At 42.8% G+C, this 19,959-nt stretch overlaps 1 protein-coding gene across 1 annotated transcript in view; it reads right to left on the reverse strand.

Moving 5' to 3' along the window:
- Nucleotides 1–19,959, reverse strand: part of Arhgef6 (Rac/Cdc42 guanine nucleotide exchange factor 6) — a 122,749-nt gene that overhangs the window by 88,298 nt on the left and 14,492 nt on the right. Inside the window, 1 exon segment of the mRNA XM_013350503.2 lies at nucleotides 423–507. Within this exon segment, the coding sequence (XP_013205957.2) occupies nucleotides 423–507 (85 nt within the window).

Genomic DNA, 19,959 nt, shown 5'->3' on the forward strand with positions numbered 1-19,959 from the left:
GTGTAGAACTACTGAAAAGATCTTTTTCACAACCTATGGAAAACCAGAAGAAAAATATCTCTGGCGGAGAAAGGGAAGTGATGGCTGTATTTTGTAAACCTTATTTTTTTTAAAGGAGGAACTGGTCTTTCCCTTTTTGTTTTCCGTCTTGTTATACTTAATTGGCAATCCAAAAGCTTTGCATGAAGTCCCTTTTTGGTTCTTATTGTTGTATTAAGGATATAAGAATGCAATATGTAGGCTTGATAGGCATGTATTTTTCTTGTTATTCTGTGATAAGAACATTTAAGTTATTAAAAATTGAAGTACTTTACATTTGTTTAGATTTATTTGGGGGAAGGGAAGAAATTTGTACCATATGAACAACTGTGGCCATAGTTAGCGTCTAGAAACATGGACCATAAATCACCAGCAGGCCTTACCTTCTGTTGCTTTGTTGACAGCTAAAAGAGTGCTCAGAACCTTGGAGAAATTGGCCCCTGAATAAAGGTCATCGGGCTCAAAAACCTATTAAAAAGGAAATTTGAAACTGTAAGATATTGTAAGCAATCAACTCAACAAGAGAAACTGTCGAAAGGCCCCTACCTCAAGTTCTCAAGAGGGAAAAGTATGTCCAAGACAAAATGCAAACCTCTGCCTGCCGTCTGGAGAACCCAGCCCAGTGGCTGAGGGGCCTAATGGCATGTGGCAGCCATCAGTGAGTCAGAACAAGACAGTATTGGGATATGAAAGACAAGCCAAGGAGGAAGTGCCCACCAGGAAGTCCACAGCACATACACAGCCCCATGCTCCTGACCTGAACACATGACGCTCCTCAGCTACTTACAGAAAGCGCATTTACACAGGTTCCAGTCCCTGCCCAACAATGGCCCCAGAAGTCTACAGATAAGGAGGTGGGGCTTTCTGCTTTCCCTTTTGCTCCCGGTCCTCACTACTGGTGCTGTCACAAGTCCCTCTCTCTCCTCCCCTTCCTCCCTGGTGCTGCTCAACCGCTTAGGATCCCAATGCCACATTGCAGAACTTCTGTCCCGACCTGCCTCTTGCTCTGCACCCTCACTTCCCATTTTCTTCTCTGATTGATCTTGCCCTTCTCATCTGTGAACTGAGAGGATCTGACTCCCCATCTGCCCAAGCTTTTGAGTTCTTCCCGGCTTTGAGTGACTTTTGCAGCTCTGGCTCCAGGCCTTTCTGGCACTTTGGCCGGGCATGATGGATCAGATCTGTACTTACCACACTTGGAAAGCTGAGGCAGGAAGACTGCCATGAATTTGAGGCCAGCCAGGGCTGCAGAGTGAGCTCCAGGTCAGTCTGGGCTCGAGTGAGACCTGCCTAAAAATAAAAATCCACATTGCCAGTTTTTGCCAACATTCTGATAGGTTACTATTCCTCCTAAAAGTGCCAATTACCTATTGATGTCTTTTTGTGTGTTCGTTTGTGTGTGTGTGTGTGTGTGTGTGTGTGTGTGTGTGTGTGTCTGTGTCTGTGTGTGTGTTATAAGACAACTTTTGGAAATAAATCGGTTCTCACCTACTTTATCCATCCTGGTGAGTTAACTCTGAAAGTGACTTTAACCACTGAGTCATTTCACAAGCCCTATTGTTTAAAATACAATATAAAATGTTGGTTTTAAAATGCATTCCCTATATTAAGATGGGTTGGGGCATCTTATAATCTTGGACATATATATTGAGGCTAGTAACCTCAAGCACAGGAACAATCCAAAGTAGTCAGCCAATAGCATAGATGTAAACCAGGCGTGGTGACTCACACTAGTAATCCCAGAACTCAGCAAACTGAAGCAGAAGCATCACCAAAAGTTCAAGGACAACCTAGCCTACATAGTAGGTCTGACAACCTCAGTTAGAGCCTCAGAATTTACATGTGGAAGTAAAACGTCAGTTCCTTAAACTGTCCTCTGTTGAATGGCCATAGGAGCATGTGTGCAAACTCACACACACAGAAAGAATAAACAAATAAGCAGAGGTAAACTTTGAATGAAAGGGTACCATTATATTTGCGAAGAGTTAAATGGTACTCATTCCAAATGTTTAAAACGCACTTTTCCAGGCATAAACTGACAGGAGTTCTATTTTCGTGTGCCAAAGCCGAGGTGAAGAAAATGCAGTCAATGGTGGCAACAGCATCCCTACCTGCAGACTCAGCCCATCTCCCCTAGGACTGACCCGGTGGGAAAGTGTTCATGATATCTATGCCAAAATGGTCACCAGGCAGGGTCACTTGTTTCCTTTGTGTTAAGTGTGTTCCTTTTGCAATGTCACACAGCCATAGATCACTCTCTCCCTCTCGTCTTCCTCTCACACTCCTATTGTCCACTCCCACAAGTCTCTTTCCTACACCTATGTCTTCTTTTGCTTTGTGACCCACCACGTCCAGCTAAGGCTGTTTGTGAAGTTCTTTGTTTTCAGCCTCTAGTTGCCAGTGGGACTGTTGATACGTGTGCATATGGGTATATCTGTTAGACCAATATAGAAAAAGTGGACAGTCTCTACATCGAAAAACAAAATGAAATGCTAGGAGAACAGACACATGTGAATAAAACCTGGGATGAAATTGTTGCCCTTGTGTTCCTTACCCAGGTTGATTGCGTGCAAATGGCAACACCGGGATTCTTAAAGTAGCCTGGTACTTGACTGAGTTTTCGAACATAGAACTGATCGTGAAATAAAACATGCATCAACTAGAGTCTGTTCAAATGAGGAAGCTGCCTGGGCTGCACCCAGTTCCCTTTTGAGAAAATGTTGGGGATTAGAAGAAGAACAAGGCACAGGGATTATTGTTTCAGAGTATCTGGGGGACCAGATACCCCGACAGACAGCCTTCACTACACCATACATTCCTAAGCTGGAAACCGACTTTTTTTTTTTAAAAGATAGGGTTGCATGCAGCACAGACTGACCTTGAATATGCTTGGCCATCAAGGGGGATCTTGAAATTTTGAGCCTAGTGCTTCTACCTCTCAGGGGTTGGGGTTAGCAATTTGTGCCACCATCCTGTTATATGTTGGACAAGTACTTGACCAATTGAGTTACAGCCTCAGCCTCTCCAAATTGAATCCTACTCTAGATCTCACTTCCGTGAACTTGGCCTGGATCTCCTATAGAGAAGGAAACATTATTTGGAGAGAGCACATCACTTCCATTCATTGCCAGCCATTTAGAGCATACTGCAAATGGGAAGTGTGAGATCCTGTTTACAGACGAGGAAAGACCACCTGGAAAAAAGTGGGGGAGAGTCCCTTAAGGTGGAGTGGGTTAAGAAGAACGAGGAGAAATGAGGTACTATACAGGCCACTGGAATAGGAAGAACACTACTGTTTTGTTATAATTTTTTTGTTCTTTTTCTTTGATTTGGTTTTGAGACAGAGCTATGTAGGTCTGGCTGGCCTGTAACTCACTGTGTGCAGTAATTCTCCAGCCCCCTCCCCCCCCGCCAAGTGTTGATATTACGGGATTGAGCTATTACATCTCTCCCTAATGTCACAAAATGGAAAACTAACCCCTCTTTCTATCCGCAAACCCTGGGACCTGTGGAAAGGTAAGTACTTTTCAAAGTTCAAGTCAACTCATGACAAAGGTGTGATGATATCACCATGTAGTACTCTGTAAGACACCTGCTCGCCTCTTTAGTGTCTGGTATGTGATCAAGATTCTGCGCAGCTGAGCTTTCTTTATCCCTGTTTTGGTCCAGAAAGAAGGCACTTAGTTCATGTAGATCTGTGAAGGCCAGGTGAACAGTAAGACTCCCACCATCCGTTCATTTTACCACTTCTGTGACTCAGACAGGGAAAAGAGAATTGGAATTCTTGCTAGAGAGTCCCAAGGTAGCCCTCCAGCAACTGGGCAAATGCCGCTCAAGTTTACAAACAACCGAAACTCTACTGTGGGTAAGCAATAGGGAAGACAGGCACTAAACCTCATTAGAGATTCTTCTCCGAACATTCACATACAGCCAGCCAAACTCCATTCCAATATCAGCAGATGAAATGAGACAAGACATTTAGTTGTTACACGTTTTCCAACATGTTTTCCGTTCTGGAAATCCACAATAACATCAAAACCTATTTTCCATCTTCTAAACACCAGTTGTGAATTCTGAAATCTTGGGGATCTGCCAGTGTAAATTGTGCAGAAGTTACCATTTCCATGATTTTACAAATAGATTCTTTTGAAGTCACTCTCGATTTCAATATGGGAGGCAAAGAGGCACCTTAGAAGGCATTCCTCTAATTCCCTGTTGCACTCTCTAGTACCTCACTAACCCTCTCCCCACTTTCTGCAAGGTCTCATAGAGTCTAGGCTAGACCACAAACTCCCTATCGCCAAGGACCTACCTTTCCACCTCTGATGTTCCTGCTTCCACCTCCAGAGCACGGGGATAATGGGCACTGACCTCTACAGCAAGTGCAATACAGTGCTGGGAAGAAATCCAGGGCTTCATGCCTGCTAGGCTACTCACTGAGCTATGTCCCTCCACTCTCCCCCTCACTAATCAAATAAATATGATTACTGATTTGTTGGGCCCTGCCATCTGCCTGGCATGAGACTTAGAGAGTAAATACATATTGCAATGATTTGAGTGTTTATGACACCCAAATTCATGCACTGAAATTTAACCTTTGAGGTGGTACTGTTTGGAAGTGGGGACATTGGGAACTTATTAGGTCATGAACAAGCACAAATTCTTCATGAATGGGATTAGTAGCCTCATTAAAAAAATAAAAGTGAGGCCGTGGCTCAATGGTTAAGAGCACTGACTGCTCTCCCAGAGGCCCAGAGTTCAGTTCACAGCACCCACATGGCAGCTCACAACCACCTATACTCCAGATCCAGGGAATGTAACACTTTCTAGCTTCCGCTGGTATCAAGCACACACATGGTGCAAAGATATACACGCAGGCAAAAACACACATAAAATAAAAAGAATTTAAAAGTAAATAAATAAAAGGAGCCCAAACAGCTGCTTTGCCATTTCCACCATACAAGACACTGTGATCATGTATTTCCCAGCTACTGGCTCTACTAGCAACTTCATCTTGGGCTTTCTACCCTCCAGAACCACGAATGAATATGAGAAATCATTTCCCTTGTCATAAGGTTATGACATTTGGATATTACCAGAGGATAAGATTTAATTTTTTTCATTGTATTTGTTTCTCCCAACAAGCCTGCAATGTGGGAACAATTATTTCCTTACTTCCTTAAATGAATAAACTAAGATCAAGAGTATAGTCACAGACAAGGAAAGTGATAGAACCGATAAAAATACACACATAAGAAATCGGGGGTGTAGTTTACTTGGAAGAGTGCCTTCCTACTTGGTATAAAGGAAGTCCTGAATTTGACTGCTAACATCCTGTGAAACAGGAGTGTTTAAGGCATTTCTGTAACCTCAATAGTCAGGCAGTCGAAGCAGAAGGATCAGAAGGCCACGTTCATCGTCAACAACATACCAAGCTTGAGACCAGCCTGAGATAGATGAAGCCTTTCCTCAAATAAAAAAAATTTACAACTGGCTGCTCTGACAGGCATTGCAGCCATGCGAATACCCTTGAGGCTTCCTTGAGACATAGGAAAACACAGAAAAGCCATCCGTGGGTTGGCACCGGAAGAAATCCCTTGCTACTTCAGTCCCCAGTAGCATCTGAACCATCTGCAGACAGTTTGTAAGAGTCCCCAAAATGACTAATTCAGCTCACTGCGGCAATGAAAATCTCCTCCCTCCTAGACTGACTCCCAAGGGGCCCTGTCTAATTCCCTTCCCATTTCCCAACACAACTCATGCTGCATTTGCCAGAAGTCAGGAAGAGCAGTGCACACTTTGTAAGGCTGAGTAAAGTGGGGGGATCCAGTTTGTGGCTCCAGCAATGAGCTAAGCCACCTGGGCTCCCTTGATTTCCTCATTATCATGCATTAAGCACCGGAGTTAAGCAGTCACAGCAGGCCAGCTACATCCCAATTAAGAAAGAAATCCACACACCCTCCATTCGATTTCAGAGTCAACAATACCTTTAATGTCCCCGTGGCTTCAATAGCACCCAGTCAACTCCCATTTCAGGTTACTTTCAGGCTTACATTGATCACAGTTGGCTCCATCACTCCTGTTGTTGTTGTTGTTGTTGTTGCTGTTGTTGTTGTTTGAATCTAATCAACTGAAGAGCAAGTGATCCAATGGAACCACAAAGATGCGCCGCTTCTATTTCTAGCCCGTTTAAAGAAAAGATGCCAAATATTTCAGGCCAGCCCAGTGCTTTCCTGTTCTTCTTGGTCTTATGAAACAGAATCTGAAATTAACTGAGCTCATCCTGAATCACGTTCTCTAATTCTCACGGCGGAACACACTGCCTCTGCTAACCCCTGAACTCGAAAGGAAATGGCATTACATGGTCCAACCGAGAAAGCAAATCTGAGCTGCTTAGTCATATTTCACTGGTGGCATTGCTTCTGGCTCTGCAACCCGTGAGAATGCCACACAGCTCCAGCTAAAAGCAGTCAGCAACAAATAATGCTCTTAGCTCAGAAATTAGACTCATTACCCACTAGCGTTCCACCTGCTAGAATACAGTAATGGCATTTGTACCCGGCCTAATAACTGATTCTATTGACGTGGGGCAAACTTAAAAGTGCAAACCCTGATGCACGGACTTTGATTCCCTCCATTCCTCTGCATTTCAGCAATTTAGGGAACAAGATCCTGCCTGTGCCTATATTTGCAACAACATGAGGTATGTTGGAAAGAGGTGTGGGAGTCTGGAGACCTAGACTCCAATACCAACTTTGGCACTGTTAGACCATGGGAAGAACCTTAGGAAAACAACACCCATTTCCTGTGACTTTGACATCTGGAAAAGGAGACGAACTTGACCAATACAGCAATGACAAGCCTATTGATCCATGTTCTGAAAAGAGAATGTCAAAGTCAACATCTTAGCTAGATCTCTCCAGTCTCAAATCTGATTCAATTCTCAAGGCTAGAGTATAGAAAATGGATTCACACTAGCCGACGTCACCAAAGGCCTCTGCATAAGCTCAAATGCTAAAGTCTTCATTTTTGCTGAAATGAATTGCTAAGTGGACAGGAAATCGCATCCTTATATTATGGCAAGAGCATTCTCTTCTAACCGAAATATGCACAGTGAACGGGATCTCGTGAAGCAGGCCTATAAATCCTAGATGCTTGAGAGCCTCGGGCAGAAAAAGCACTAGTTCAAGGCCTGCTTGGGTTACAGAATTACTTCCAGGCCAGCCTAAGCAACTTTATAAGACACTGCCTCAAAGTAAACAGTGAAAAGGGCTAAGGATGTCGTTCGGTGGTAGACTGCTTGCCTAGCATGTGTTACATATATAAAGCAAGGGAGTCCGTGGAACTGCCATAATAGATTTTATGAGTTGATATTTAAAAAAAAAAACCCAAACTCATATTTCTCTATGGTTCTGCCACTGCACAGTGGCATTTGGCTTGTGATTGTGTCTACAGGCACTTTGTTTAACCATGTATGTTCTCTTGTCTCTGTGGATCTCTATCCACTTTATATGAGTAACACAGGTGCCTACATAACATCTGTGGTTCTCTATATAGTCACTTTATATGGCTAGCACAGGCTCCTAGAGAACTTGAACCTCATAGAATCCTGAGGCAGGATGCTCAGCCCCAAACTGCTTTTAGGAAAAACCTAAGGCCCAAGCCTAACTCCTCACTGTTCCCACTCTCGAGTCACCAAGTTGACCTCGCCAGCATCAGTGCAGGACAGCCCAAGGCTTCACTCTTTCTTGTTCTGCCTTCAGGGAAATCCCCCATTCTCCACACTAGAGACTAATCTTCACCAGAGGGCTCAGTGTTTAGGAAAGAGAAGAGACAAGAGCTGATTGAGGCATCTGGGGTGGGAAGGCATGGGGTTTTACAAAGGCACTGCAACAGAGAAAAGCCACGAGAAAGAGAAAGGACATGAAGGGCATGGGGGACCTAATCACTCTTGTAGCCTCCCACTACCCTTCCTCCAGTCACCAGCGCCTTTTCAGAGCCGCAGTGGCTGCCAGTTTTGGGGAAGGAAGAGGGCAATACCTCAGTCACAGGAATGTTTTTATGTTAGAACTTGAGGTGGGCTCCCCAACACCTACCACCACCTGCTTAAGAGAAAGGATTGACTTCCGGGTGTTCTAAATCCGAACGAAGAACACATTTTCCTGGAGACTTAGCATTGCACCTGCTTCTTAGTCTCTGTGTGTTTTTATAGTTTAGCCGCATAAAGTATTAAACAAGCTTCTGTGGGCCATCCAGGAAACATAATCAACATGCAAAGCCTTATTTCTATGGGGAAATGTTTGTATTAACAATAGCTCACAGGTGAGAATTTGGAAACCAGCTTCTTTTTTATTTTACTAATACATTTTATTTAACCATGTATTTCTGTTTAAATTTTACTTTTTCTTCATTTCAGAGTATATGAAGATCAGAGGAAAACCTGCGGGATTCAGTTTTTTCCTCCCACCCTGTGGGGATTATTGAGCTTCGATACAAGCACATCTTTCCACTGAGCTTACCCACCCAATAATATATTTCAGTTCTTCATTGTTCCTAGCCATGTGCTCCTAAATAAACTTCTAATATCCACAACACCTTTCCCTCTTGTTTTCAAAGGATGAAAAAGGGCCTAGACATTCTCGGTACTGTAGATTTTAGAACTCTGTGGTTCGAGGACCATGGTAAACATATGAAGAGTGAGAATCTCCTCCAAAGTGTCCAGTGTTTAATCTTGTAACAATCTGGAGAGGAACGGAGTTGGGTTTGAAGCCTCTGCTTTTGTGGGGGCCTCAGATGACTGGGTTGGAGCCTTAAAAGATAGCCAAAGCAATCACCCCCCTAAAATTCTAGGTACAGGGGATATGGCTAATAAATGAAGTCTGCACAAATCTGAGAGACGAAGTTCATGAACACAGAAATAGATGCGGGCTACTGCCAGTTTCCACGAAGTCCTCCACGTACCAACCTTTATGCCTCTTCTGGAACATGTGTGATGCTGAGAAACAGAGCTCCCCTCCCCCGTGATCTACCAGCAAGCCAGCTCTTCATAATCGCCATCTCTTTTTGTCTCTGTATGAAGACTACTCATGGGTTTCCAATTGGGTGATAGAGTCTTTCAAACTGACCTACTGCTCTGGCAACCCATGTGAAATCCACTATGACTAATCCCTCACTGGTTGATCAAGAAGATGGTCTCTCCAAGAGCCTTACATGCAGACAGGCAACTTCGACAATCTAAGCCACGTGACACCAATGCAACTGTTTCCCATGGACCTTCCATGTCCAGAAGAGTTCCTGTCACACAGCAGGATCTCAATAGACATTTAAATTCATACTGCGTGTTTAGATGTTCCTGTCAATAGATAATCACAACCAAAGGAAAAGCACTGCTAAAAGTACGATAAACTCAGAGAGAAGGTTAGGGATGTAGCTTGGTGTTTCAAGCGCTTGCACAACATACCAAGTCCAAAGGCTCAATGTCTAACACCACAAAATAAAAAAACTCAGAAAGATATATCACTTAAGAAACAACAAAAACAAGATCAATCACCTTCCAGCTTTGCAATAAACAGCTATCTAAAACAAGAAATGCCAATATTTATCTGCAAAATTAAGCAATTAATCCCTGTAACTGGGAAGTGACCAGAGGCACGTCAGACTACCTGGTTGTGGATCTTTTGAATCATGTATTAAATATGGTCCCAGGTCATAGAAACTCCATTAAATCCCACCAGAAGCACCATGACCTAAGTATTACAGAGAAGGGAAGAAGGAAGGGTCTGTGGGTTTTCATTGCCTTGCTAAAATGGACTATATTTTACTTATTGTATTACAGAGCAGTAAAGTGACAATAAATGCAAGCTGGACTCACTTATTCATACCCGTGTTCTAAAACCAGCTTCAATTCAGAGGCAGAGGTCAGTGAAATATGGCGAAATGTCTCCCCCAGAAACAAGAGGCAACTTGCAATTTTTAAAGACTATAAACTACACATCCAAAGTCCTTCCAACTCTAGTTTATCTGGGTGGGAAGGATGTTGCATCAAAATTAGTTATTGTTTTCTCTCTTTTACAGACAAAGTCTTCCGTAGCCCTGGCTGGCCTGGACCTCACTGTGTAGCTAAGGATGGGCTTGAACTTCTGATCCTTCTTCCTTCATCTCACATGTGCTGAGATTACAGGTATGAGTTACTACACTGGTTCGTGCAATATTAGGAAGCAAACCCAGGGCTGCCAGCATGCTAGGCAAGCACGCTATCAACTAAGCTATATTTCCAGTCCCTCTTTATTTAGAGATCACATTTAGCAATTCTTCTGCCACTTTGTATTTCTGTCTCTGTGTAATTAAAAAAAATACATCCTTTTCAGAGGCAGCAATGCCTAGCAGACATTAATTAATTAATTTGTTAATTAATGAATGAATTTTACAACATTTCATTAAAAAACAATTTTTTTTTACCTTGGAAAACATCCAAACACTGGAAGGTGGACATTCACGAACTCAGATATCAGAAACATTAGTTAGAGTGTTTCAGTTAGCATCTACAGATCAAACAGTCACCCAGCAAAAGCCAACCTAAAACTGTCTCAAAGATCAAGCTCATAGGGTCGGCATAGAAGATACTGCTTATAATCCCAGAACTCAGAAGACAAAGGCGGGGAGATCACCACAGGCTCAAGGTCCATTTTACTGGGGTACACAGTGACATCCAGAACAACATGAGCTACAGAGTGAGGCCCTATCTCTAAAAAACATCAGGAGCTGAAAAGGTGATGGTTCAGTAGTTAAAAGTACTTGCTACTCTTGCACAGGACCTGGGTTCGGTTCTCAACACTTTCCTGACAGCTTACAAACTGTCCCTAACTCCAGTTTGAGTTGATCTAACACTCTCTTCTGGTTTCTATGAGCATATGTGTGTGTGAATGTTGTGTGTGTGTGTGTGTGTTGTGTGTATATATATATGTTTTACATACAGGCAAAATACTCAGACACACAAAATAAAAGTAAATGGATATTAACAACAAAGAAAACAAAAAAGCATGTTTGTCATTCTGAGGCAGTAGCATGCAAGAATATTCTCAAAATGACTCCTCCCTAACAAGTCCAGTATTTCTTACGACCTCATCCTATCAATGTGTGCCCCATGAGCTCTTCTTTCTTCACCGAGCTTCTCTTTCTCTTGTGGCTTTACAGTTCTCTTTTATAAAAGGTTACTTAGGACCTGAACCCTAGATCTCCATCATGTTTCAGTTCCAAGGTTTAGCCCAAACACTACTCATCATTATCCGGCAGGATTCCCTAAACTTGTATTGCATTTGACCTCTAGCGTCTGGAGCCACTAAGTTAGACACCTAGCCACATCCTGTTAAAGTCTTTTCATTCAGAGGCTGGCTCTTTCCTAATCTCAAAGCCCAACAGAGGACAGAGAACTGGTTCCATATGAGGTTAAGAACACTTGTTGCTCTTGCAGAGGTCTCAGGTCCAATTCCTAGCCCCCATATTGTGGCTTTCAACCATCCATACCTCCAGTTCCAAAGAATTCGATACTTCTCACCTTCATGGATGACAGGCACATGTTGCGCATACATACATGTAGGGGAAACATTTATACACATGAAGTAAATATTTTAGAATAAAATAAAATTCAAAGACATTTCTTACATCAAAAATACCTGTCCTTTTGGCACGTCTTTCCAAGAAAGAAGGGAGGGCAAAAGACTTTTATTTTTTCTATTAAAACTTGATAAATCAGAGCTCATAAATTTTCTGTCACTCTGTAAAATAAATTCACTTATTACCAGAGTGTGACTGGGAGACTTTACTTCACCATTTGTGTCGCTTTGGAGGTCACATGTAGGAACAGAGCATATGTAGAGGTCTGACTTTGAAAGGCCAATGAAGGGGCCAGCAGGGTGGATCCGAAGCAAAGGTGCCTGCTACTGAGACTGACAATGTGAGTTCAGTCTGGACACTGAATGGTGAAGAGAGAGAACACATTCTTCACACATGTGAATGGGCATGCACGCTCACTCATGTGTACATGTATACGGACACACAATAAAAAAATGCATGTGTACATATATATATATATATATATATATATATATACACAGTAAAAAAAATAAATAAATCTGGCTTTTAAAAGAGGAAAGGCCAATGAAACCAAGAGATCCGGGGTAAAACAAGAAATAAGAAGTGGGCAGGTAGGGAAGCCAAGTGTTTCATCATAGGACGTAAGCTCCCACAACTTTCTCTCTTTCTCTAAAAATTCTTGAGGGAGGAAACTGAGGCAGGAAAACTGACACAAGATGAGGGCCAATCCTGGCTATGTAATGAATCTGTATATCAAAACAAACCAAAAGTAAAATAAGACTACTTTGAAACAGATGCTTCAGCTCGGCATAAAAACACTGAGCAATGATATGTTGGAGGCGACCTAGCTTCGTTTCCTTTTTTTACTCACTATACAGTTAGTATTAGACATCCAAGAGATCTAGAAGAACATATTTTTAAAACTAATTAAAATTAAGATCAAGCTACTATCTAGTTAATAAATACCATCTGAACACCTAATATATAACAGGAATTAACTGTAGTAGTTTGAAGGAGAAATGCCCCCCTATTGATTTCAGGTGTTTGAACACTTGATCTCCAGTGGATAGTACTATTTGGGGATATTTAGGATGCATGGCCTTGTTGGAAGATGTATGTTATCGGAAATCAGCTTTCAGAGTTAAAAAGACTGGCAACATTTCTAGATACTAATTCTGTTTCATGCTTGCTGTTCAAGATGTATGTTCTCAGCTTTCTACCCCAGCTGCCACACCTGCCTGCTGCCGTGCCTTCCTCCATGGTAGATTCCTATCCCATGAGCCTAAGTAAACCCTTTCTCCTGTAAGTTGCCTGGGCCTTGGTGCTTTATCACAGCAACAGAACAGCAGCAAATACGCTAATTTACTACTTTCTAGTAAGATAAGTAAAGGGATACTATGTGAGATCTGGTAAACGGACTGGTGGGATGGCTTAGGCAGTGAACTTCCTGACATGAAGATCTGAGTCTGAATCCCTGGTGCTGGCATAAAAACCCAGCACATTGCTCTCGCCACAGAGCTGGAAAGTAGGAGCCAGGCACATCCTTGACTAGAGAGTCTAGCAGAATTGATGAGCTTCAGGTGCAAGGAGAGCTCATGTCTGAAGAAAAAGGTAGATACCTGGAGAGATGGCTCAGTGCTTAAAAGCACTTGCTGCTCTTCCAGCAGACATGAGTTCAACACCTAGCGCCCACATCAGGCACCTTATAGCTGCCTGTAACTTCAGCTCCAGGGACTCCGATGCCTTCTTGCCTGCTTGAGCATCGACACACACATGGCATACACTCACAGATACACGTCCATATGCATAAACATAAATATTTAAAAATAATAATTGAGGAAGACACCTGATATTGACTTCTGGCATCCTCAGACATGTGTACCCACATGCACAGGTGCATACTGCATACATACACATAAAAAATTAGGAAATAAAGATGCCAACCCCATATACCCTAACTTCCATTCTCTCTCTCTCTCTCTCTCTCTCTCTCTCTCTCTCTCTCTCTCTCTCTCTCTCTCTCTCTCTGATACAGTGTTCCATGTATCTGAGGCTGGCTTTGAACTCCTGATTACATCCCAAGTACTGGGATTCTATGTGTGTGTCACCAAGTTTTCCATTCTGTGGTATTCCCTTGAAGGTAAAATTTTAAATATATATAACACATTCCCAGGTACCACCCTGCCTTCTGAGAACGCAAACAGATTAGGTTACAATGTCTCTTAGAAGTGTCAGAGAAGCTACAGCTACAAAATCTCACCAGCATGAATGCCTTAATAAAACATGAACAAGATGACACCCATAGGCATGCTAACAAGAAACAGAGAAATGGAGCCTAGAACCTAGATAAAGAGCTGTAGGCAATAAAGAATACTGAAAATGGGGAAAATAGTCTTATGAAAAATCATATGTATGTGATTATACATACAAATAATGTTACACAGACTTAGAGGTTGGATTTCTAACTAGGAGTGTGAAGAAAGAGGTCTTGAACTTGAGAGAAGCAAGGAGGGTGCTTCACCAGGATTGGAGGGAAGAAAAGGAAGGGGGAGATGCTGTAATTATATTTTAATCCCCAAAATAATAAATTCAAAGAAAATGCGTATTTACAGTATATTTCATCAAAAGTTGCTAGATTTCATTTTTAACTAATTTATTTTCTATCTGTGAGTTTCTGGCTGTATGTATATCTGTGTGTCATGTGCATGTCTTGGGCCCATAAAAACCAGAAGAAGAATTGGGTCCCCTTAGACTGGAGTTACATCCAGGTTAGGAGCTGCCATGAGTGCTGGGAATTAGACTTGGGTCCTTTGGAAGACCAGCCAGCGCTCTTAACCACGGAGTCATCTCCCAGCTGTCTCAGATTTTATTTCTGAGACGGGGTCTTGCTGTATAGCTAAGGTAGACCTGGAAAGCGCGATGCAGTTGAAGGCAGTCTCAAACTTGTGGCCCTCTACCTCAGCTCCTTAGTGTTGGGCTTACGAGCGTGTGCTGGCTTTAAATTGATTTTATTAGTCAAATGTATTGTTCTTTGGATTTGCACATGTCTCTACAATTATTGAGAAGATACCCTCCCTTCACCAATGTCTCTATAATTACTGAGAAGATATCCTCCCTTCACTATAGATCTAGCTTTGGCTAATACACAAATCACAAGAAAAAAAATGTTTCTTAGTATTCACAGACCCAGCTCTTCATAAACGATGTTGGGAACTGACACCTTAAAGCTGCCTCGTAAATTAAAGTCAACACTTCCAAGAAGTAGAAGAATGTCTTGTCGTTGTGTCTTGGGTGGGAGCAGTCCTTAATAATGCTTTTACTTGCCACTTTGCAAGCTGCCGCACTCGGTCTCACCTTGATTTAATTCCTCCTTCTCCCTCTCGTCCTATTCTATCCCTCAACTGACATGTCTGATCTCGGTAATAATATTCAAGTCCCTAAGAATGAATAAAACTGGGATTTTACTCTATTTGTCTAAGCGGAACTTAATTAGGAAGGTAAATCTTCTGCCAGAAGCCAAACAGAAAAGATGTGTGACTAGCTACTCTGGGGAGCCGTCAGCACAACTCCAAAGGCCATCTTCAGAGACCCTGTCACTCTAAGCCGAGCACGGTGCTGCCAGCCTGTAACCTCAGCACTTGTGAGGCGAGGGCAGGAAGATCCTGAGGGTTTAAGGTCATCTTCAGCTACGTAGTGAGAGAAAGTTTGAGGCCAGCCTGGGCTACATAAAACTGTGTCGCAAAAACACACAGGAAGATCCTTATCTCCAAATCTCCGAACCAGACAGCCCTGACCAGGGTGGGACAATTCCCTTCTCTAAAGTACTGGTGAGCAAGGGCCTCAAGGGGCCAGTGTGTGCCTTCAGACTTCTCTCATTTGCAATTCAAAAAGCACAGCCCAAGACAGCAGGAACGACGGCTGTGCAAGGCTGACTTCTGAGCTCAATCCCTCAACCCAGCTGGTGAAATGAAAGAGCTGACTCCTGAAAGTTGTCATCTGACCTCCACATGTGTGCCATGGGCACTCTTGCACGCACATTCCCAGACACACACATACACACAGAGAGAGACAGACAGACAGACACGGAAAGACAGAGAGAGTAATGAATATTTTTTTACAGCACATAGTGAGCCAGCCAGGCATCATAATCCTAGCTCTGGGGAGTCAGAGGCAGGAGGATCCTAAATTGAGGCCAGCCATGACTACACAGTAACGCTCTGTCTGCAGGGGATAAACACCCAAGAGAAGCAGCATCATGCTTGTAATTCTTGCCCTTGGGAAGGAAAAGCAGGAGGATCGCTGCAAATGCAATGCTACCCTGGACCAGATGTAAAGTTCTAATCCAGCAGGAGCTTCATAGTGATACCTTGTCTTAAGAAAGCAAGTACAGCAGAAACGTTCAGTGTGCAGTTTTGACTTGTACTAAATCCAGTGGCATCACCAATGGTGGCCTGTGACTTATGCAGTGTGGCCAACCCGGCCCAAATTCTTACACTTATCTTAAGGGGCGCCTCACCGATGCACGTGACCAAGTTAGAATGAACTGGAGTTGAGAATAACTGAGCAAGGCTGCATGGTTTAAATAAAGAGGCACATTGTACTCAGTTGCCCTCAGAAACAGCCTGGATTGGAGTCAGCATTAAAAGGAAATTAGAGTGAGTGAGATTTAAAAAGAGAGAATTTACATTTCCAGTCAGGAAGATTGCAGTGATACAATTTACTAACAAAATGCATTCCTTTTCATAGAGCGGGTTCATACAACTCAACTCAGAAACAATGGGCTCTCGTTTTAGAAATTACATACTTTTTTTTTTAAATAGAGGCCATTGATTCTGATCCCCTGCCCCCCAACTGTGCTCAATTCAACAGGTTTATTACTTCCTTCCTGTGTGCAAGGGGGAATTGCTTTCTAGTCTCCACCAAACACAAGAGATCATTCATTGAATTGTTTAACTTAACCGAAACAATAAGTGAGCATCTTTCTCTAGGTTGGGTATTACACTTTTTACATTTTGTGGTATTTTAATGTCACAATAAATACGTTCATGTAAAAACGCACATGAACTAAACCCCTTTCATAGAGACGAACACAAGAAACTATTCTTTCCTTATATTTGCCTAGTTAGTGTATAGACTAGAAAATATTAGACACCTTTCCTGAGTTCTCCACTCTAAGAAGAATCTATCCAAGCTGGTTCTATTATTAGAGCACAGGATGGCGACTACAGAAGTTACTGTGGTTAACAACTAAAGAATCCAGTCTCCTCTTTACAACTGGATCCCCAAGTACATTTCTAGGCTTGCATTGCTATAAAGGAAACCATATGCAAATTGTTCTATCAGTAAAAAAAAAAAAAAAGGATAGGTATGATGGCACAGACCTTTAACCCAAGCACTTGAGAGGCAGAGACAAGTAGATTCCTGTGAGCTTGGGGCCAGCCTGTTGTATTAGTGACTTCCAGGACAGAGGGAAGTCTGGCTTAATAGATTCATAGCCTGCGTATGCGCTCAGAACAACTGCAAGACCAAAGGAGAGAAGAGTGAGAGCTGCTGCAAGCTGTTTTGAAAACTTGGACGATGCTCTGTGTATTGTCTGACACTCCAGTTAAGTATTCCAATCTGTGCTCCATGGGTTACAATGAACTACAGTGTCAAGGAAATATGAACTCTCTTCCTGTAGTCTCCCAAAGCAAACACGTTCTAGAAATGATCTTAAGCACATTGCATCCTACCCCAAACTTCAGTGACTGTCCTCAATGAGAATTTCAGTGACAGGGGGAAAGACCCTTCAATTACGGAAGACCCTGACAATACCGAATGGGTTCATCTTTGCAGTGAATCATGGGAAGCAGAGCCAAGCCTGCCACCACAATTCATCTAAAAAGCCCAGAAACATTCAGCTTTGTTTTGCTTTCTGGAAAAGGCCTGTGTTAAGTGTTCCAGACTATGTGGGGTTTTCACCTTTGGCTTTGCTCTTTAAGATGGTTTTCCAAAACCAGGCCGGCTCTGCCAAATAGAACATAGAGGTAAGATGCAAGATGGCTGGATGCTTTTGTCTCCCATTCAAATTTCATCCATGTCTAACTTTCCAGCATAGCTAATATAAAAAGCACAGAACTCTGAGAGAGCCCAGAGTTAATGCTTGCTCTACATCTAATCTGTTTAAATGTTACATTTTCAAGAGATCAGCCAGCTCACTTATCAAACAGGATTATTTCAACATAACCAAGGGAGCTGCTGTTTTCATAATGCAGAACGACATCTGAATAAGTCTACTAGAAGACATCAAAATTCCAATTAGAAATGGGCTTTCAGTTCTGGGGATAAAGCTCATTTTGTAGAGTGCTTTCCTCGAATGCACAAAGCCCTGGGCTCAATGCTCAGCACCACATAAAATAGGCCTGGTGGCATGCACCTATAATCCCAGCACTCAGGAGGTAGTAGCAGGAGGATTGAGAGTTCAAGGTCATCCTCTGCTATGTAGAGACTTTGAGGGCAATACATGAGACCCACTTGAAAGAAAGAAAAGGAGAGGAGAGGAGAGGAAAGGAGAAAGGAAGGGATAGAGAAAAGGAGTTAGCATTCATTGAGTTGACACTCGGTGCCAACTGCTTTTCTTGCCATCTGTCACTAGCATTAAGGGTAACGTATACCTCATCAGAGATCCTATGTACCACTGCCACCTGAAAGACTGTCATATCCATGTTAAGTAGCCAACCCAAGTCGGACTAAGTGCAAAGCTAAGCTGAAGCTCTTAACTCTTAATCACTGTGCTACTATACCATTTACACACACACACACACACACACACACACACACACACACACACACACAAACTTGCTCGCACAGGGGACAGGGGGATAAATGAGAATGTCTAAAGCAGGACCAAGACAGGGCAAGGAGCAAATTCTAGTCACCAAGTCCCACATAGAGCATGCCTGGCCTCCTACCACTGAAAGGACCTCAGATGGTTCTGTGTTTGGGGGTCTGATTTATATAGTTTTCTCCCTTTTGCTGGTGTACCTTTGATTTCATTTTTCTGTGTTTTGTATACACACACACACACACACACACACACACACACATTTTTGGCATCTCCATCACGTCTAACCTGCAGCAGGCCCTCTTTCCCCTTTACCCCAGATGGCTAGGCAGGCACTGTGTCCCAGTTTGCCAGGGGCTTCCACATCCCTTCCCTCATCTCACCTCATCCAGCACTTCTCATCAGTTTGGGGTGAGCAGCCAGGTTACCCTTAATGCTCACATGCTTAGCTAAGTAGAAGTTATTTGTCTCTGAGTGGGAGACTGAGGCAATCTCCTAGGAACAAAGCACGTAAGTCTCAGTGCAGAAAAGGATTCCCTCCCTCGGAATTAAGGACTCCCCTGACTGTGCAGCCATTCCACGGGACAATAATTTAGTTAGTGGATATTAGTGAGTACCTGTAATGAGCCTGGCTCCATCCCAAGGACTAGGTAGGATCTGCTAGGAACCTTGCTCCATCCCAAGGACTAGGATCTGCTAAAAACCTTGCTCCATCCCAAGGACTACAGTTACAAGGATAAAGAATCTTTGGTCTCTGACTTAAGGACTTTGAAGACATGCCAACAGATATATTAAAACATAACCACAGTGAGTACTGACAATTTCCCTGTAACCTCCATATAAATGCAATGTTGGTGTGCGTATACATACATGCTAATAATCATAATAATAAACAAAGTGAAAAGTATAAAATAGTATGTAAGGGATGATGGGAAAATATGTATAAATTAGCTAACTCAGCAGTTCCCTTTCCTCATGTCTCTGCCTCTTCCTCTCTGGAGCCCAGGCTTGCCCGAAACTCACTGTGTAGCAAGGCTTCCCTCCAACTCAACAGACCTTTATCTCACCCCTAGACGCATGCCAGAACTGCTTGCATAGTTTTTTAAACACATCTTCTAAAGGCTTGGTCCCTTCAATCACCTTTCTGGAGGCCCTTTTTACAACAGAATCTATACATACCCTATGACCAGGCAACTCTATTACTATACATAAATTCAACAAAAATGTTCTTCAGGGGATACCCACAAGGATATTCTTATAAAAATTGTTCATTGCAGCAACAACGCAACACACATACCAACTGAAAACTGTCTAAATGTCCATCAGTGAGTGAATAGGATAAACAAAATTTGGCTCTCTATACAATGGACTACTACTCAGCAATAAACAATAGTTAAATAGTCGGGCGGTGGTGGTGGCACACACCTTTAATCCCAGCACTCGGGAGGCAGAGGCAGGCAGATCTCTGTGAGTTCGAGACCAGCCTGGTCTACAAGAGCTAGTTC

Source organism: Microtus ochrogaster, chromosome X (assembly GCF_000317375.1).
Source record: "Microtus ochrogaster isolate Prairie Vole_2 chromosome X, MicOch1.0, whole genome shotgun sequence".
Classification (NCBI taxonomy): Eukaryota; Metazoa; Chordata; class Mammalia; order Rodentia; family Cricetidae; genus Microtus; species Microtus ochrogaster.